This window comes from Protopterus annectens, chromosome 2.part0, assembly GCF_019279795.1.
Source record: "Protopterus annectens isolate FY-2018-M chromosome 2.part0, PAN1.0, whole genome shotgun sequence".
NCBI lineage: Eukaryota > Metazoa > Chordata > Ceratodontiformes > Protopteridae > Protopterus > Protopterus annectens.
Window position 1 is genome coordinate 391,928,761 of NC_056728.1, and position 22,403 is coordinate 391,951,163.

General features: G+C 42.5%; 1 protein-coding gene across 1 annotated transcript in view; it reads left to right on the top strand.

Annotated features, from left to right (window-relative positions):
* Positions 1 to 22,403, top strand: part of TMC1 (transmembrane channel like 1) — a 902,740-nt gene that overhangs the window by 424,256 nt on the left and 456,081 nt on the right. The window contains exon 8 of the mRNA XM_044060320.1: positions 3,678 to 3,857. Within this exon, the coding sequence (XP_043916255.1) occupies positions 3,678 to 3,857 (180 nt within the window). The remainder of the gene's footprint in view (positions 1 to 3,677; positions 3,858 to 22,403) is intronic.

A 22,403-nucleotide genomic window follows, 5' to 3' on the forward strand; every position in this document is an offset into this window, starting at 1 on the left:
CATGCATTGTACATTAGCCAGTGTTTGTGAGTGAGAGTGAAAACTATTAGCAAGTACTCTAGGTTTGGTATGTGTACCTTATCCGCTTTCACTAGCCTGGGGAGCAGTCATGGCACTGCCAACTTTGCTTGAGATGTTGCCTAATGAGGTTTTTAAAGGAGGCTTTGGACGATCTGTTTTGTATGCTAGTGGGGAAAGAGTTCCACTTTTTTAGCCACTGAACTACTATATAGTGTGTCTCCAAAGCTATTGCAGCTGTTGGTGACATCTAGTAGTAGTTTGCTTGATGATCTAAAAGGCCTTTTGGCTGAGTGACATTGTACTAGGTTTTTGAGGGCAGGACACTTATTGGGGAGGTAATAGATAGAATGACAGAGGCAGAGCTGATTGTAGGCTAGGAAGTCGGGCAGTTCTAGCCAGTGGAGCTGTCTCAAAGCAGTAGAGTGATGAGTTCTGTACAACCAATTTGCAGCAAAGTGGGCAATTCTGCTATTATCACTATAGATAAAGTCCCTTTCTGCATTCTAACAAGCTGTAGGTCATCACTTTTTCCCGAGAGTTCCATGACTTACACCTAGACCTGCTTGAGGCATTCACTATCCAGCCAAATGCTCTAGTCATGGGAGACTTCAGCTACCCCTCCCATAGACTGGGAAACATACATTGCCACCAACTTGCAGGAAGAACATTTCCTGGACTTTATTAACACAAATACCCTTGACTAGAAAGTGCATACACCAACCAGAGGTTTAAACATACTGGTCCTAGTACTCACTAATATGGGAGAGTGCTGCATCCCCTACCACCCATCATATCACATTCTCACAGGTGAAGTTGAATCAGAAAACTGTTGATTTTTATTTCTAAGGAGACAGTTCTGTGATTCAACTTCACCTGTGCAAACTGCATCCTATTACGTGACAGTCTGCCAAAAATCAATGCCCCTCCGAACCCCAAGTTTACAGCAACCTATATAGAATTGTTTATAAAATCCTGTACAACAACATAAATAGCTGCATAGAGGCTGTTGTACCTACCAGAAGTAAACCCAAAACAAACCCCCAAACAAACCACACAGATGAAATCCTAAACTTAGCAGTGTATATAAAAAAGGGAAAAACTCATGCCCAAAATCAGAAAGAGTAGCTCTTATAATGGTAAGAGCTCATTAATTCAACTAAACAGGAAACAAAGAGGACTAATTAAATGCAAAAAGGCCAGTTATGAGGTCAAGATAGCCTCTGAGGCTAAAGACAACCACAAGGCTTTCTGCAGCTATGTTTATAGGTTCATAGGCAAGTAATAGGTTAGCTGCCCTTGTTGGCCATTTTAAGCCTAGCCAATTTCCCTCAAAAGTGAGACTCAAACCCTATACATTGTATCTGAGAGGTAAACACTTTAATAATTATGCAACCCCCCAGCTAGGTAAGTACTAGGTTAGCTGCTTTTTGTGGGACATTTTAAGCCTAGCTAACTGCTTGTCAAAGGTGAGAATCAAGCCTTGTACCTTGTGTTTGTGAGTTAACTCCCTTAACCATTATACCAACTCCTCCCAGTAACCAGAAGTAAGCCAACATTTGAAACCTTAAAGGTAACACACGTTTTGCTTAAAAAACTTCACTGAGTGACATAGTGAATCTGCTGGATGGCCAACTCAGCTCTAACTTTACCCCTCCACTTTCCCCCTACCTCACCTCCTCCTCCTGTGAAAGTCCTTCTTGTATACCTACCCCCCCCACCACACACACACACACACACACACACACAAAACTATTAGAAGGGAGCAAGTCATGGTTTCACTCACTATGGCCAAAACCACAGTCTCAGTGGGTCCAGGCAATATCCTGGATTGCAGCCTGAATATCATGTGAATGGATGATGCAACTTTTATCCCTCTTCATAAAGGTGTGCCATCGACCGACCCAAGAAACTACAAATCCAGTCTGACTAGTCTAATATGCAAAGCTATGGAATGAATTATTATGGAAATTATCGCCACAAAGACATTGGCAGTCTACAATCACTTGACTCATCCCAATTTGGCTTTGTCAAAAGAAAGTCATACCTACTTAATCCACTAGACTTCTTTAAAATGGTCACCAAGACAATTGACAAAGGGCAGGTGGTGTATACCTCTACCTAAACCTGGCTAAGGCATTAAATGCAGTACTCCACTCTGGTATTGTTGACAAACTCACTGAACTAGACAAAATCCACACATAACTCACTGGATTGCCAGCTGACTCATAGACAGGATGCAAAAAGTCAGGGCTGATGAGACCATGTCCACCAAGAGACCGGTTACTAACAGAGTACCTCAGAGCTTAGTCCTGGGCTCAGTCCTGTTTGGCATCTACTTGCTGAGATTAGGACTAATGTCATGGGCCTCTGGCTTACCAAGTTTGCAGATGACTGCAAATTGGGAGCTATCATAGATTACTCCCCATGACACTAACAGCCTTCAAAAAGGTCTAACACAGACAGATTTCTGGTGCTAAAGCCATGGATTAAAAACTCAGTGCCAAGAGGTGCATTATTGTGGTGCCTTTTAGGAAAAATGCCACCAATTTTAATTACTTCCTCAATAAGACCCCAATAATAGTTGACCCAGTATTTAGATATCTGGGAACATATGTAAACAGTAATCTGGCCTTTGACCAATATGTAGTCAAGGTAGTAAGAAAATCATTCTATGAAACTCAACTTATAAGTCAGGGTATGGCATATAGGTCCAAGGAAGTCACTGTGCCACTTTACTCAGCCCTTATCATACCCATCATTGAGTACAATGCCCCCTTTGGCATACGTGACCAGGCATATGCAACAGTTGGAATGCCCACAGAGGTTCCTCACAAAGAGAATCCAGAATATTAACTCATTGTTCTATACAGATCATCTTAAAGCCCTATCTCTGTCCTCAGTCTCCTACAGGTTACTGACAGGCGATTTATGCCTGGCATATAAGGCATTCTCAGAGCAAAGTGTGCAGATTTAAATGTTAACACCTTCCTTATAATGTAAGTTAGAAATAGATGTTATTTTTTTTAATTTCTATTGAAACATCTCTAAACTATTCAACTGACTGCAGTTGTCAAGTTGTAACTATAAAATAAATTCTTCTATTCAAACAGGCTTTTCCAGGAGTTTTCATTTCTGATGGATGGATTTTTCAGCATGCAACTCATGTATATTGTGGAAACAGAGGAAACCAAAAGCTCTGGAAGCCTGAGTTGCTATAGCTGCTTCATTATAGATTGCTGGTGGAGTCAAGCTCTAATTATGAGTGGCAGTGATCTGCAATACCTGTAGTTATATTGTGCCATTGTTTTCAAGCTGTCATGTATTTGTGGCACATGCCAGGTGCCACATGAAATAAAATAATATTTGCTAGATAACAGTACTGAAGTACAACATTCACAGATTAGGGAATATGTTTTATTCACCTAGGAGTTCACATACAGGTAAACCCAGAGAAGAGCTACTGCAAAACATTCCAGTAATCCATATTTACTCTTAAAATATCTGGGCTCAAAGACATAAAATATACTGCTTAACCAAAGAGTCCGTGTGTGGAATTGCTTTACAATCAACGCTTAATCAGGAATAATATGAAAATGTGTTAAAATTTAGCAGAAATGTATCAGAAATTAACCATATATTTGTTTATTTCTTTGTAGGTTGAGATAGTCATGAACTTATTAGGGATGTTCTGTCCTCCACTGTTTGAGACCATTGCTGAAATTGAAAACTATCATCCACGTGTAGCACTAAAATGGCAGCTAGGAAGAATTTTTGCACTATTCCTTGGAAACCTCTATACATTTTTACTTGCTTTAATAGATGAAGTCAATGGAAAGGTGAGTTATAATTACTAATTATGTACTCAATATATGTTTAGATATAATTATTAAAGGGTTCTTACCATCTTCACAGTTTAAGCCAATTTACTTTAAACATTTCTAAATGAAAACAAATCATTTTCGTATCATATTACTGCCTTTTATAGGCATCATCAAGAAAATAATGAATTCTTCCTTAAAGTATGGTAATGTGAAACATTAATTCTTATGTTTAAAAATGGGTAATCTGGGAATTCTTTTGCCTTTTAGCTTAGACAGGAAAATCCATCAGTAATGAAATCTGTTTTGTTTGGTTTTTGGTGTCTCTGCATCTTAAATACTACATGATACTCAACAATTTCAGGATCCAGGATTTTATTCATTATAAAACAAGTAATCTCCATGGTATCCCCGAAGTCTCAAACAACCTACTAAACCAGTATAGTGGGTCCAAAAACAAAACAGTGTAAGAAACTTCTCTGAATGGAAGATTTTCAAGCCATATATATCTAGTTAATCCCTGTATATTAATCAGATCAGATAATAGTTGTAGAAGTAGCAAACTTAAACTCATCCTAGGTAAAAAAAAAAAAATAATAGAAAATATATAATTTGAAATATTGTATGGAATTACTAAGTATTCAAAAGTAATCCAAGCAGGGTAGACAGTCTTTTTCCAGTTGAAAATCCTTTACTAAGCACACAAAGAGGCGATCCAAGTTAAACAAAAATAACAGAATAATAGTTTCCTCACAAGCTAACAATATATATATATATATATATATATATATATATATATGCTTTTTATCAGACAAGGGAGTGGTTTATTGTGCTGTAAAATGCAGTGTATTGGTATACATGTTAAATCAGTGATGGTGAAACTTTTGGATTCAGCGTGTCAGAAATTTGGAAAATGCCTAACTTGACTCTGCTTGCGTGTCAACCCCCCCCCCCCCGAACAAACAAACAAAAAAATAAATTAAATAACTAAATACAAATAAAAAGATCAGCATGGCTCTCAATATATCAGGGATAACTCTCAACAAAATCAGGGAGAAATCTAGAAATAAGAGACATGAACACTTTTAAACTACTAGTACTATTAATCTGAAACACTGACAGAAAAAATGAATGTGAATTAATATACATTTTCTGAAGTAAAATAAGTCTATAAATCTAATTATTGTTATTATTAAGTGTAAAAATTGCCAATTTTATGAAAGAAGAGAGACAGTTGAGGCAAATGTAAAACAGCACACACCTAGAAATGCAGACTACTTGCCCTTTGCAGAAGTGTAACCATGAAGAGAAAACAATGTCAACACTGCCCTTTGCAAACTCTATAGAGACAGCATACTGAAATAGTCTTTGAGGTTAATAACTTCCTTACCTCTGCAGCAGTGTTGTTGAACTGGCTCCTGGCACAAAATAATTCAATGCACTTCACAAAAGCAACAGATGCAAAAGCAGTTTCTTTGGTAACTCAGGTGTTGGAGAATGCTAGTGTGTCACCCAAAATGTCGTAGAGTGTCACCTTTGACATGCTTATCATAGGTGCACCATCACTGTGTTAAATTCACATCCCTTCCCCATTGGTATGACATTCGAGCTGGTCCTGCCCTACTTAGTAGCTGTCATAATAATAAAACCCTTATGTCCTTTAAATAAAATTAATAATGATGTGCCCCAGGATTCAATACACTTTGTGTAGGAATAGTGTTATTCCTACATGAAGTGCATGGTGTTCGCATTCGCATAGCCATCTCAGCAGTCTGCCTTTCATATTCATGAAGACGTGCTACTGAGAATGGATCTGCGAACACAAACACTGAATGAGTGCAGGGGGCATGTTGCAGTAGTGCTCACAGATCCAACCTGCCCTCTGCACTCTCAAAGTGCTGTACAGCACTTTCTAAGTGCTTTCAGTATCAGAAGACACTGAAAGAGTTAGAAATTGAAATAAATGCAAGGGGTGTGTGAAAGGTACTGTCACACATCCCCTGCATTGTGAAAGTGCTGTATGACACCTTTTTTTCACTTTACAATACAAGTTTGTCCTCAGACACACAGCCATACTCATGAACCTCTTATTGCCCAAACTCTGGACAAAGGGCAACCAAATGGAGGGACAATGGTCCAAAAATAGAGACATATTTTAAGTACAGCTCTCATAAACTTAGAAAGTTGATAGAGGAACAGGGTTTGTATTAACATAACAGTGTCTGGAGAATTAGAAGTCTGAACCTCAAATGTATGCCATTATTTAGTGACTTTAATGCTGATATTGCTCATACAGACTTAGAAAGTTGATAGAATGACAGGTAGTACATTACCAAATATGAATCAACATTAGTATTATTACATGTAATTAAAGTGTTTGTATTATTTTTTTTCCATTATAAGTTAAGTTTAAGCATAGCTGAGTGGGTTTGCATGTCACAACCCTCTGCTCAGCATTGCTTAAACATCTCATAGGAGCTAAATACAAATGTATAGGTAAAATCCTCAATGATGAAATAGCATAGTGGTTAGATTTCCGGCTTTGCATGCAGTAGATCACCGTTCGCATACCAAGACAGACCCTTCATTTTTACATGGGAAAGCATTGTTAAAATAGTTTTTACTTTTAAATTATGTAGTAATTGATATTTGTTAACCAGGGTAGTGTAGCTGGTCCAAAATTGAAGTGTCAGTGGATAAAACATGTGAAATCACCCATGTAAATACAAGTGTCTCATACAGTATAGTCACACTCCAGGCTAATGTAATGAAAGCACATGGAAGACATTATGTAAAGTAAATCACATACACTTAATAATATTTCAGTAATGATTAATTAATTTGCAATTCTGAAATATTTTCTGAAATGAAAACTGAGCAATGCTTAGCAGTGCTTAGCACTGCTCCCCCAATTTGAGCATTGCTTAGACATTAATTCTAAGCAGCAGTCAGCTCAGCTAAGCGAATTTGCACACCACTAAGTACTGCTCAACATTTTCCCCTTTAAGCACTGCTGAACTCAGCTTAGCAGGTTTGTGCATTGCTGAGCTGTGCTCAGCATTTTCAAAATGGTCCACTGATGGCAAAAGGCAGGAATATGGCATAATTTAAACTGCACAGGTGGGTATACAGCCAGAACCTATTGTAGTTTGATCTGTGCAGGAACTATGTCTGGCATTGGAGAGGGAGCTCACTTTCAGGCGAAGCACTGGGGCATTCTGGAGTCCAGGGTCATGGCTGGGCTCCTTGTTGAAAACCATGATGACAGACTGCTGCAGGTCTAGTACCAGGGCTCACAGTACAAAGCGGAGACCTGGGACCATCTGGTATTCAACCTTACCAGTACCACTGGAATCCCCCGAACTGGTGAGCAGGTATGGCATCATTATGCTGACCTAAAGCATAGGAAGGGGGCACTCTTGGCCCAGTGGATCCAAGATGCTCGGGCACAGAATGATCCAGTAGTTTGTAAGTATCTCATCCATAGCTATACCAAATTCTAGCCTGAGTATGTGATAGACAGGTATTCATAATGGTTGTTTTTTCCCTCTACAGCTGCAGCAGCGAGGGCTAGTAATGTGGAGGCCCAAGCGGACAGACTGTCATGGCTACACTGGCAGGCTGGTGAGTACAGCTCTATCTTGCAGTATATATTGCAATAAATAAGAAGGAGTACATTGTATACTGCCAGTAGGTATAGTGTGTTCTGTGTCTACTGAATAAATAAAGTTTGTCAGCCTAATATTAATTTACAGAATATGCAGTAGTAAAGCACTGTGTCGTGTTACAAAAATAAAGATTTATACCACAGACTGCTGTGTTTACTATTGTATGTTGTAGAAATAGAATGTGCACAGGTTCTTCACAGCAAATATGGCTTTGACAGCATGCATTAACTGAGGTTGTTCTGAGAACCAGCTGTTATGTAAAACTGTAGATTGTGGAGCTGTAAAACAAGATATAAATGAAATATGAAATATTTTATGCACTAAAATCTGAACCCTGAATAGTAGTGTGTAATGTATTATAGTGTGTCCCCTGCAGCATTGCCTTGTGTTAACCTTTGCTTTCTAGATTGTATTAGTTCAAAAGATTAATACAAAGTACACTGTCATGCATGAATCTCAGGATTACAAGGTCAAACTGTCTAACCAACAGAGTATTAGGCAGCCATCAGTCAAAACAGAGACAGTAGTTCCCCAGTAGCTCAGTGTGATGAGAAATAGCTTTGTTATTCATTTTTGCACACCCAGACACAGTTTGAATCCAGGGAGTGGTACTGAGATGTGTATACACTCAAGGAATCTTGAATATTTGTAGAAACAGTCAGGTAGTGTTAACAGATATTTTCTCCACAAGTCTTACAGGTAAAGAAATGTTTGTAGTAGCTGTATGAAGGGTAAACTAATACACCATGTACAACTGTTCCACTGTCCAACCCCATGCCTTAAATGACAGTAGGATAGGTACATACACCATGCACTTTTCCTGATACATGTCTCTCAAGTGTCATGCTGTCATGGCTAGTGGTCACTGCTGCCAATAACCTTGCACACAGTTAGGAATCCAGGTGAAGTATGCCAGTAGCACACTTACACAACATCAGTGCAGGGTACCCCGTCTTTGTCATATATATAACCCTGGCATGTGTGAGTCCCCTCTAGTCATGTACCCATAGTTGTCTCAGTTTGCCCCATACCATTCCAGGTTGACAGTTTACCAGGTGTGTATGTCCTACAGAAGCTATGGGCCATAGGTAGATGTAAAGTGAGGGCAGACCTATAGAGTATTGAGCAGTACTGTTGTGAAAAATAGAAGCCTATACAGTTGTTAATGGACTGTTTTCTTTTCCCCAACCCCTTATCTGCATCAATAATTAGTATTCATATACTACGGGTATGTTGTTCTCAAAACCTATTGCTGGGACATGTGTTCTATTATTGTTCATATATTTAATTGGTTGCATATGAACATACCTTGTTCAAATACTATTGTTGGTGGCCTGTTGCTTTCAATGTAACTGGCATGCTTACAATGCTTACTGTTATTCCATTTAGGCATATGTTTTGTTTGCTATGCAACTGTTTCAAAGCTATTGTTTTGAGTTAATTGGAACATTCACACATGCTGTTATAACTAATTTTGAAATGTTTTGTTCATGACTAACCAATATATTTTGGAAAACCTCAACACCATAGCACATTCAGGAAGGCAGGTCCCAGTGGATCTGCCTGTCCCACCTCATCTGGCTGTGGCACAGAACCCAAGCATATCTGGGACCCATCCTTGAAATCCTCCTCCGCTGGTCCTGCACCAAGTTCAGGTGGAACCCGCTCAAGGGATGGGGCTCACCCCCCCCCCGGGCACGGCATGGAGAGAAGCCTGTCACAAGCCACATGTTACAGGGTCTGGTGCTCAGTGCCATCCACTCAGTGTTGGATGGATGGCTGAGCTGGATCAAGGGCCGCCTGGCACACCTCGATGGGCAGCCTTCCCCTGCTGACCAGCCCCCAGCACAGCCACATTCCGGACCGTGAAGGTGAAGTGGTGACTGCATGTGGGTGGGGATCTCAGTCCTACTGTACCCATTTGGGGGGCTCATGGGCTTCTTATTTCCAACCACCCTCCCTGTTCAAGGTGTTTACTCCCCTCATGTGTTATATACCACTTCTTTCTTCTATCTTGTGTGTCTTGTCTGTGTGCAAATGCAACCTATCTTACCCAACCTACTTCCCCAAACATACCTACAGCCCTTCCCCAACATCCCATTCTCATCTTAAAAAAAGGGGGGACATCTGTCCCACAAAAAAATCATTGCCACATACATAGTTCTACATTTAGCCCCCGTGTCCAGTGAAGTAAATCAATCTACCCTCAAATTGCTTTACAAATGTATGTTGCTGACACCCCTCCCTGTGGGGTGTGAGGCTGTAAATTCCAAATTTCCCACATCTGTCACAGCTGCTGCTGCAGAATAAATGTAGAGCTATGGTCCTTTCCTACACCCATCCTGCACATCCCTAGCTGCTTTTCCTTATGTTTAACCCCCTGCTTGCTCCCATTTCACCACTTTCCTATCACCCTTTTTTTCTTTTCTTTATTTAAAATTAACATGGATTTAAGCGGGAATAAGCACCGCGAAGTGAAGCTAAGCGGACTTAAGTTTCTCTTGGCATTGCTTATCTTTGTGCAAAACTGTGCAAACCTGCTTACAACTGCTTAAAAGTGCTTTAATCACTCTGTCTCAATCAGCCCTTGTTCTGCCCAGCAATAAAATAATCAGTGCTGCTCAGTCTCAACCACAGGACTCTGTACATTACAATCACAGCAACATACCACTACACCATGTGAGCTGTAAGAATTGTCAATGCTTTTACAAACATACCATGCATTACAGTCCTTTACAATAAGGGAAAAAATACACATCCCTGGCAAGTCTTAAACCCAGGACCCTTTGCACTCCAGGCAAAGTAGCTACCACTACTCCACATGAGCTGTGAAAATTGATAATGCTTCAATAAATATGTCATGCAGGATGGTCATCCAACATTAGGGAAAAACCCGTGGAATTAGTAATGTTATGTGCGTGTGTGTGTGTGTGTGTGTGTGTGTGTGTGTGTGTGTGTGTGTGTGTATATATATATATATATATATATATATATATATATATATATATATATATATATATATATATATATATATATACATATATATACATATATATAATCAAACTTTTAGTGCAAGACATCTGCACAAAGCCTGACAAAGTGGGGGGACAAAGGCCCAAAAATTGGGACATATTTTAAATATGGATTTTATAAGCTTAGAAAGTTGCTAGAGCATCATGGTTTGTTTTAACATATATTTTCTGATAGATTTCAGGTCTGAAACTCAATTGATTGTCATTATTTAGTGACTTCAATGCTCACATCAGTCCAGTGATTTGTCAGAAATGCACAACAGTTATGGGGAACAGACCAAAAATATGAGCCACACATCTGGACAGTGTATAAAAATCTGGACGGGGAGAGGTATGAGTGCAGTCATGTAACAGAAGGGAAAAACACAGAGCTGTCAACCATTTCACTCAGCACCTTCTGAGCTACAGTCAGACCAACACAACACTACACCAAATCAGCTCTGGGGAATTACTCATGCATTTGCAAATATATCATGTACTACAGGGGTGTAACTGTAGGGAAAAACAGACATTGGTGAGAAATTGCCTACTCACAACCATTTGCACCACAGTCACAGCAACATACCAGTAAGTCAACTGACCTCTAGAGTATAATGACTGAACAAACATATCCTGATTGCCAATCACACACTACTCCTACATATACTGCTCCAAGTCACAGTGTACTTGGAATCCTGAGGTGTTACGGGACATGTCTCAGTCTGCCCCTACAAACATATACAGCTGATAGACCACCAGCAACTGCAGCAGCATGCACAGTCAGATAGAAAAGGATCTATGTCACTCACTTCTGCCCCTCTCCCTACTCAGCCCAACAAACATTTACACACTACTGTACTACACAATCTTGACAGTCTGTTAACAATGGCCAGACATACCTAACTCCCAACTGTACAGATTTCCACAGAATGTCCAGGGTGTAAGACCATATTTATGTCCACTGCCTCATAACATTTCTGGGATTCTGCTAAATCACTGGGATGACATCAGGAGTGAAGTCACTAAATAATGATATACCATACTTCTGAAACTCTTAGTGCAAGACATCTGGACAAAGCCTGACATAATTGGGGGACAGAGGGCCAAAAATAGAAACGTATCTTAATTAATCATGTTATAAACTGAAAATCATTGCTGGAGTCACAGGGTTTGTTGTAACATAAGTTTTCTGAAGGATATGAAGTCTGAAACACAAATGGATGTCAACATTCAGTGACTACAATCCTCAGATTATCCTACTGATTCACCAAAAACAAAAACTTGTCTGAGGAACAGGCCAAACATAAGAGGTAAACCTCTGGACATTCTGTGGAAATCTATGCAGTTGAGAGCTATGCCATATACATATCACTGTCAGACTTCAAATCATGCAGAAAATGCATGTCCAGACAAACCCTGTTAACTTACCAATTTCCTAATTGTATAACACCAATACTCACAATCTGTCCCTAATAATGGAACTTTCTCCCCCATTTTGCTGGGCTCTCTCCACATTTCTTATTCTAAGAGGTATTTCCACCAACCCTCCGTGATGCTGTAGCTCTCACACCTCCATAATGTCCTACTCACAGGCAAGGAAAAGGGGCAAGGCCCACATGAAGGACTTAATTATAGCAGTGTGTTGCCATGCCATTGGCTAATGGAAAGACAACACAGTGGTTCTGGATGCAATTAGCAACTGGGAAACAACAATTGGTGCACAGGCCATCACCTGCTCATGAGCATTACCTACAAAAGCCAAGGTGCTGCCTATGCAAAACAGGTCTGAACCTTTCTACGTAAAGACAGACTGCAATTACAGAACCTACACATCTGCATTACTGTGAGAAAACTCTGTACCACTATAACAGGTATGTCAAACAATTAATCATGTAATGGAATGCAGAAGGTAGGATGCAAGAATGGGAAATAGGAAGTTAAACAATAGGTCTCAACAAGACTTGCTGTCCATATATCTTGCTCTAACAGTCTCAGAGGTATGACTGAGTGTAAACACAGTGTGCCATACTGACAAATAACAGAAATGTATATCAAGTATTACCTGTGCATATGTATGTAGTAATAGTATACTAATATCCCCAAACATGCAGACATGAGTTACAAACCATCAAGTAAATATGTTGTACTTGCTTTACAAATGTGTACTCTTAGTTTCAGTGCATCAAACAGACATAAATGTCTACAGCTACAGGTTGTTGTATTGCCTTGAAACAGAAATAATTAGTAGTTTGATGATAATTACTAGGTTGAAATTGGTAAAGTGTTTAAGTATGTCATAATTTTGTGTTCAAGCCTACAACAAACATCTATATGAGCACCTACATAACTGTATGGACTCCGCAATACCTGAGTGGACAAAATCATCTCCCCCATCATAGAGTAAACCTCTGTGGTGGAAAGCAGCAATACACAAACTCCATAATAGGTGGAAATATTGCCTTTATGGTGCCAAGAAGGAGCAGGTGCCAAATTGGAAGCAATCTCATCCTTGTCTGAACAAGCAAATAAGGTCACAGGTGAATTACTGTAAGGCTAACTTTGAGTGCAAATTGGACACATCCACCAAGGCCAATCACAAGGCCTTCTTCACATATGTCTGCAATCACAGAGGCAACAGCCAAATCTGCTCTGTACTGGTGGTCAATAACACCACATACACATACGTCATAGATATAGCCAACCTGCTGTGGACAGGTTAAGTGAAAACTTCACCCACCCTGTCCTTCCATCAATAAAGGAGGACATACACAACACCTGCCCCCTTCCCTCATCATTAGGGAGCAGATCCATAATCCCCTCCCAAGGGCAACAAACTGAAGTCCCCATGAGACCTGATAACATCCCTGGCTCCATCCTACATGAACTCAGGCATGAGCTCTCAGCTCCATTACACACTGTAGCCAACCAAAGCTTGAGCACCAGTGTTATCCCATGTGCATGGAGGATGGCCACTGTCACCACTCTACAAAAAGGTGGAGCATCCACTGACCCAGCCAGTCATATGCACATCAGCCTAACTAGCCTGATCTGCAAGACCATGGAAGGCAGTATCAAGGATCTTATAAACAGGGATATCAGCAACCTCAGAATGCTTGTGCCAACAAAGTGTGGTACTGTCAAAGGGAGATGAGGCCTGTTAACCCAGTTGACTGCTTTGAAGAGGTCAACAAACACATGGGTGAGGAGAAGACGGTGCACATTGCCTACCTTCACTTACCCAAAGCCTCTGACAATAATACCCAGTCAGCCATAATACATAAGCCTACACAGCTATGCATCAACCTCAATGTTACCAGATGGGTAGCTAACTGTCTCAGTGATAGTATCCACTCAAAGTAGTGGAAGCCACCTCTAGTGGTAGACCCTTAAAGAGCAGTGTACCCCAAGGATCTGTCTGGGGGCCTCTGCTGTTTGGAATATACTTTTCTGAGGTACAAGACAAAACCAGAGGTCTGTGGCTAACCAGGTGTACAGACTGTAAGCTGCCCACTGTCTTGCATCCCCCTAGTGATGTGAGCATCCTTCAAGAGGACCGTACTCCCAATTAATGACTAGTGGCAGAAGAATTGCCTCAAACTGAATGCCAGGGAATGCATCATCATCCCTGTTGTGGTAGATGTCATCCACACCAGTTATGACAGTAATAACAATGTACGGAGAATGCATTCAGGTGTGAGGTGACTTGTGCAACAAGGTTTATAGCAACCTGACAGTTTCTCACCACATTGGCAATGTTGTGCAGAAGGCAGTCTACATGGCCCACTTCACAAATAAGGGTATATCATCCAGGAACCAGGAGGCCATAGCATCTCTGTATCCCTCGCGTATCAGATCCATTACTGAGTACAATGGCTCATTTGGCATATACCTTGCCAAACACATGCAGTGGTTTCAGAGACCACAGACGTTCCTGACCAGGAAAAGCCAGGGTCTGCAACACCTATCCTATATAAATAGGCTGGAAACACTGTCGCTCTACTCAGTGTCATACAGACTGATCATAGGTGATGTGTGTCTGGCTAACAAGGCCATTCCCAAACCAACCTTGATGGAGTTTATGCATATCCATAAGACTAACATGACTTGTGCAACCTGCACGCAAGGCCCTCACCTGGTCTGTGGCATGAATATTACTTGTTGGTGGGATAGGTTTGTGTCTCAAACAATACACTGTCTGTAAAATACAGCCCATCCCCATGTCTAGCAGAGTACCTCTCTTGCCTTCTGAAAAAAAAAGCTGTATGACTGCATGGTAAACACAAAAGACAGCCATGGGATCCCACCTGTGTCCACGCTGGAGAGGGGGAAACATGTGCTGACTTTGAAGGGACATGGGCAAACATCTGGGCTAGGCTTATGAGACATCTGGACCAATAGCCTAGTATCATCCTATGAACCTATACACCTAGTACTTTTCACATTTCCTGTATGTATTGCAGACTGTCCTGCAATGCTGTCATATATGAATCCATGTGAGTCTGAACTGTGCAGTTGCTGTATTGATAGAGTATTATCTTGTTCCTTTATTAGTTATTGTCACATATCGTTACACCTTATCATTGTTTCTGGTATGTATAGCACTAAGTCAGCTCTTAACGTACTTGCACATGCACATGGTGACACTGTATAGCTCACTTCAATAGCCTTGGCCTTGGTCATATTTACCATTTTGCTAACAGGTTCATCACACAGTAGGAGTTTTTACCCTTCCTTGAGGGCCTTACAGTAGCTGCTAGAGAAATGGATAGTGGGAGTCAGAACTACTTTAAAGTCTGGGCTGAAGGGCCAATAGGTGCCAAAGTTGTGCCAGACATTAACAGGAGTGTGCGTGTTTGTGTGTGTGTGTGTGTGATTCATAATGCAAATAGCACAGTGTGTGTGTCAGCTACTTGGCCAGGGACCCAAAATACTGGTTGGGCAGAGAGAGTGACAGATGTTTTGGATTGACCGCTTTGCGGAGATGTTAACTTCATATGTGTGCCAGTGTGGAGTGTTATTGGGGATGTGGAGAGAGAGGGAGAAATGATCACCACACTGACTGTGACCTCTGTGTGCTCTGAAGGGTAATTGTACTTTAATGGGCATGTACTTGTTATCTTGCCATTGTGTACATCCTTCACTGGTGATAGTGATGAGTATTCAGGCTCCCTGAAGATTGGTAAAGTGCAGGGGTGACACACTGACAGTATGTACTGGTGGATACAGATGGCATATCACATCATGTACCTTCATTCAGCCCCTCCCAATTTGACAATGTCATACAGGGTAATTTCACAGATAGTCCAGGTCTCCTTGACCATTCCTGACATACTCTGCTTAGGTAAGTGTGTACTCCACACCTGTATCTGATTGCCTTTCACCTATGGCTGGCATACCTGGTGACCCCTGCAGCAGGACAGCAAGTAATAGGTAGTAGTAGTAGTGGGTGGATGTTGGCACTGGGTCAGCAGCAGTGCATACATGCTGAGCATACAATGTAAGGGAATACATACAGTACCTGATACCCAGGTACCATCACTGTGTCCCCAGGGATTTGGCATGCCACAGACACATTCCCCAAACTATGTGGACAAACATCATGCATTGTTCAACTGGTGTGCGGAAATACATATTTGTTTGGCAGTGGGGTTGACATCTCTCAGGCACATGTATGCATTCCACAAACATCTGGGCACTGAAGATGTCAGACACCTACGAGGAAGTCACCCTACAAATCTCAGTTACTGTGTATCTCAGATGTTCCTCCAATGTCCACATGCACCTGTAGGAACACTCACCTACTTGTGGGACATAGGCCTGAATAGATGGTACTGTAATGCTGCCCATAGGGGACAACTAGCAGTTGATGGCACTGATGTGTGTGGATACATAACAACACAGTCTGTCACAGCAGACAGGCTACTTATGGTATTCCACGTACCATACCAGGGTACTAAGCTGTGGGCCCTGAGCAGCCATATCCCTAGTCCACATGTTAGCCCATGTGGATACAAGACAGCAGCTGATGTCCCCATCCAGCAGGGACACAGGTGGTATCCCAAGGGTGTATGTGCCATTAGCCATCCAGTGGGCCATGTTATACCTGCAAAGGTGTAGGTACCTACAATGCCTCATGTGGACAGGATGCCCAATCCCCTGCATGATGAATGTGTGTGACACACATCCAAGCTGCCAACAAGGCCAGTCCAGGTCACTTACCAGGTGGAGGGTGTGTGTGTGTGTGTGTGTGTGTGTGTGTGTGTGTGTGTGTGTGTGTGTGTGTGTGTGTGTGTGTGTGTGTGTATTAACAGAGTGGAGCATGACCTGCACTCATGCAGCAGTCCCAGCAATGTGAAGTGTGTGATTGAATGGCATGCTAGAGTGAGGTGATTCTTGAGGGGTATGTATGACACCGGGGAGAGGGTTGGCCTAATAGCCTATAGGTGTATGGGAGATATCTGATGGGCTGGTATGCCTTGGTAGGGAACTTCTGTGATGTCTCCAGCTGCTGCATATGGTGTCTGATGTGAATGATGAATGGAGGATTATGCACATTAATGGTCCTCATTGGGGGGAACATGAAACATCAGGATCATGAGTGCAATGCATGCTGTAATGCCAGTATGGTGACATTATCCACACACACACAGTGCTGATAGATGGCAGGGGTATGATGTGGGTGTTAACAGTGGATAGTGCTAGCAAGCGTGGATGTTCAGGATCTGTACATAATGGTGCTCAATGTATGAGGATCTGTGATGTGTTTTCCTGTTCATGTCTTTCAGGTGGGATGTCCTGACAGTGGCACCATCCATTCTCAGACGCCGAGACTGTGGCAATCGTAGGTGCCAAGAGACTGCATCACACAATCATGTTTGGGAGGGGGGGACAGCAGCTGCAATAGTGGATTGCCCCTGTGGTTAAACCTAGTGGCAGTGGTGAACAATCTGGGGCAGCATGGCTGAACATGTGCACAGGTCAGGCACAGGGCCACTGACCTCATCCACCATGCCCATCAAAAGGGCTGCAGCTGTGGCCAGGAACTGGACAGCCACAGTTGGGTTCCTGCTATGCAACCCCCACTTACAACAGCAGAGGAGTTCCTCACCAACCTTGGGGCAGTTACTGCACCCCAGGAACTATACAAACCTATGCTGTGAAGGTGGGTGGCACACAGTCAACAGGTGAGGAATGTTCAGGTAAGGCCCCAGTGGACATCACTTTGATACTGTTTAATTCACACTGGCATCCTTGGAGTATCTGCATGCATATGTCATGTCAAACTGCATTTGTGGGTGTGGTTTTGTAATGCACACAAGTGCACATCTATGGTGAGTGACAGCAAATTGTGTAGTATCAGAGCTTGTACTGTATATGTTCAGAAATGCATCATTTATCCTGTACCAGTGCCACATGTGAGTGTGATGACAATACCTCTCCCCCACAACTTCATAGGTCCCACTGGTCTGACTGGAGAACAGCTGCCTGAAGCCAGTGAGTATGGACATGTCTTGTTGTGGCTCAGCAATACCTAAGGCATGTTAAGGACATGCATTTTTCCATGCACACAACTGTTACTCGTAGCCATATTGCAATATGTGCATGTTCACATGTGGTGGGGTTAACTGCAGTGCATCACAGTGGTCATCATAGGAACCTATTCACAGGAGGTGTAACATATTTTGCCATATGTTTCTGTAGGTGTTGCCACTGTGGTAGATAGGGGTACAGCAATATTGTGTACACGGGTGCAGTGTGTGCTAGGTGAAGTTCAATGACATACTACCACACCTCACGTATCTCAGAGATGTATATTAGTAGCAACATTAAGTCATCACAGCTACACTGCATGTTGTTGAGTGCCTGTCCCGAGTGTGTCTGTTGTGGTCTGATTATGTGTTATGCATGTCATCATTCAGAAATTGCGTGGTCTATATAATGCCTCTGTGACACCTTACCTGTATGTGTGTGGGTGCGTGTGTGTGTGTGTGTGTGTGTGTGTGTGTGTGTGTGTGTGTGTGTGTGTGTGTGTGTGTGTGTGTGTGTATGTATGCGTGTCTTTGTATCAGCAAACATTATAGTGCATGTATTAATTTACATATGTTGTCTTCCCTGCACAGGCGAGCATGGGGATTGGGGTCACTCCCCCTCACAACCTGATTTTAGTGTCTTAGCAGACTCTGATGATGATGGTGGTGATAGTGAGGCACAGGTGGGGTTGTCAGGGGTGGAATCTGTGCCATTGGTTGGCATGCCACTTTCACCCACAATGTCCCCACACACAGTCAGTATGCCTCTACATACCCAGTCCCCGGCAGCTACAGACAATGGACAGTTGGAGGGTGGTGGCATGGAACAGGCAAGTGTAGTGACAATGTGGCAAGTGTGAGTGTAGACACTAGCCATAGCCAGGGAGCGGGTAAGGTCCCACACAGACAGATGGACAGGGGTGCTTGAAGGAGGACTGCTGCCCATCAAGCCCCTGTCACAAGTGTTACAGCAGGTGTCACTAGACACATGTTTCGGTATGTCATGGATGCAGAGATACATTCTGAATGCAACACCAGAATGATGGTCAGGGCCATGAATGCAACACTTCCTGGCATGCGTAACAACCTCCATAGCCTTGGTGATGCACACATTATTATGCTTCTGTCGTGGATAGATGGTGGGATGAGATATTGTCATTGCTTGACCATGCAATGTCTGTGCTTGAGCATGTGGTGGGAGTCAAGCATCAGTCACCTGGATGTAGGTCAGCAACAAGATCAGCTGGGAGTCCACATGGCCATGCAAATTCACACTCCTGTAGTGGCAGTACCACCAGCACTACTGAAGGGAGGGTGCTTTCCACACAACAATGGAGCAGGCCATGGGTAAGTGGTCCTGGCCGGTCCCATCAGGGACACAGATCCAGTAGATAGCAGTCACCATTGGGGAGTAGTACTGCATCTGGCCTTGGGCCTGGTGGCACCAGTCAGACTCCTTGCAGACCCAGTTCCCATGGCCAGAGATAGCAAAATGTGCATCCTGCTATGTACAGTCCACAGCTGTCCAACATACCCCTGTGTAGGGCAACCACATGGCTTGACTGTGTGCATACATACACTCACACATCTCTCTCACAGGCAGGTCACTACCAGACTCTGCACAGCCCAGTTGAATAACACCCCTCCAGACACACACACACACACACACACACACACACACACACACCCATGATGTCAACCATATGGCCCAGCCTAAGCCTCTGGCAAACCCACACCATACCCTATGCATGTGCTGATACCTGTGCCACATCCCTGTTATCCATACCATTGATGCAGGGACATGCTCATATGGGTCTGATGCACAGGGTGAATATGATACAGTGTGGTAATGTAATGCTGCGTAAAGTGCTGCCTGCTGGCAGTTGTTATGGGTATACATCAAAGTGTATGTACCTTTTATAGCCATGATGCATTATTGCTGTTAATACTGCTGACTGACTGTAGTCTCACATACTGTATTCTGTTTGTGTTCCAGGTATTTATGTGTCTGCAGGCTTTGGGCCTGCTGAAATTATCAACAATGAGTATGGCAGCGTGGAAACACAGTGACCTTTAATAGCTGAGGTACAGCTGTATATGTACATGTTTACCAGGTGTGTATGCATGCAACAGTGTGTGAGAGACACTGGAGACAGACAGTGTGACCTTGCATATATACTCCTTGACACAGCCAGATAGCCTTCATACGTGTCACCTGGGTGTTCTGTAGTACCACAGGCTCATACTTACAGAAGAGGTTACTCAAGTACTGGCACTAGGTCACACACAAACCTAGCCATTACTTCAACCCCTATCTTGTGGGCACCAGGTACTTTAGTGCCTTCACATGTCTATATATTGCACACACATCGGCAACACACAATGTGTGTGTGACATTATCAAATGTGGAGTGTGGGACACAACTTGTAGTAATGTGACAGTTGGCAGCACATAGCATGCCCATGGCAAGTGCAACACACCGGACTCCCTCTGGTTTGCTACTATGATAACTCCGAGACTGCACTACAGTGAAGTATAGGGAAATATTCCCTACAGCAATCTGACTTCAGACGTGTGGTCTTGGAGTTGGTAGATTTAAGTAGCGGGGGGTGTGATGGGTGCAGGGAGGCTTTCCCCCCTGCTTACAACATTCAGATAAATTTCTTTTCTTTTTTTTTATATGTTCAAAGTTTTAAAACTTTGGTCATATCAGTTCAATTATATGATGTTTGAAGTTTTGAAACTTCAAACATATAATATAGAACCTTTATTTATGGCTTTGGAAACATTTTATGCTTTAAGAGCTTGGGAGGTATGGGTACAGATGGTGGCCATACCTCAGATCTCTGCATATGTCTGCAAGTTGTCCTGATTCCTGACACATAATTTCTTTCCATCTGTCATAAACCTGTGGTTTTCTGGCCAACATTTTGGAAAACCATGACAAACTGACATTGCAGATTAATGACAGATATTGTAATGTAACATCACACACCCTCTGCAAGGTGCAATCACATGCATGACCTAATCTGCTATCTATTTCCCATGTGTGACACAGCAATATGTGAAGGGTGTGCTCAGTGTTTGCTGTTTGCCCCAGCTTCCCATATGGCTTTAACCAGATGTCTTTCTGTGAGTGGTTGAGAGGTATGCTGGTACATACATACATACATACATACATACATACAGGCGCACGCACACACACACACACACACACACACACACACACACACACACACACACACACACACACACACACACACACACACACACACACACACACACACACACACATACACACACACACATGCGTGCGTGCAGCCATGCACACACAAGCACACACACACACGCACACATTCATGACCTGCCCCTGCTGATAGCTGAACCTCTACTGGCCCAGTTTTACAAACAATACTGCTAGAGAAATAACAGAAACACCACAGAGGTAATGTATTGTTGCAGTGTCTGACAGTACTATTCAAGTGGGTGACAATTGCAGGGGCTGTTAGGATTACCAATGGTGGGTTCAGAGGCCCTTAACATGGTAGAGCCACCTGAAGTACACACACACACACACACACACACACACACACACACACACACACACACACACACACAGATGCATGCATGCAGCCATGCACACACACACACACACACACACACACACACACACACACACACACACACACACACACACACACACCCACACACACACACCCCCACACACACACACACACACACACACACACACACACACATACTGCTGCATGGGGACATGCATTGAAACACACATGCACACAGAGTTGATACCTCTCATATTAGACAACCCACCTATCTATTTATGTACAATACACAGTGATATGATTACTGCATGCGCCACAGTGCCTTTGTGTTAGAAACTGTGTAACTGTGCTTGTAAGGTGGATGACATCTGTAGGGGCTGCAACTAGGTTGGCAATGGGGGAGTTAACAGGGTGGAAGAGGCACACAAAATGGTATAACCATCACATACACACAGTACAGACAGCCACAGCATATATGCATACAGAAACACATACACAGTTGCCAATAGATTAGTAACCCTACATATCCACTTGTACTATAGTGCTCTGTAGACATTACATGCACCACTGAGATTATTTGTTGGGAGCATTACTTACTACCTATTACAACAAGTAATCTTGGGAATGCCATCATGGATGGTGGGATACAACACCTAAAATAGCAACTGGTCTCATACACTGCTCTTATGTACCTGGACAAGTGATAGACTAACAGACTTTGTATCAGCATGTTTCAGACAAGTACGAAGTCTGATGCTGACATGTCTATCACTATGGTAACTGGGACATATTT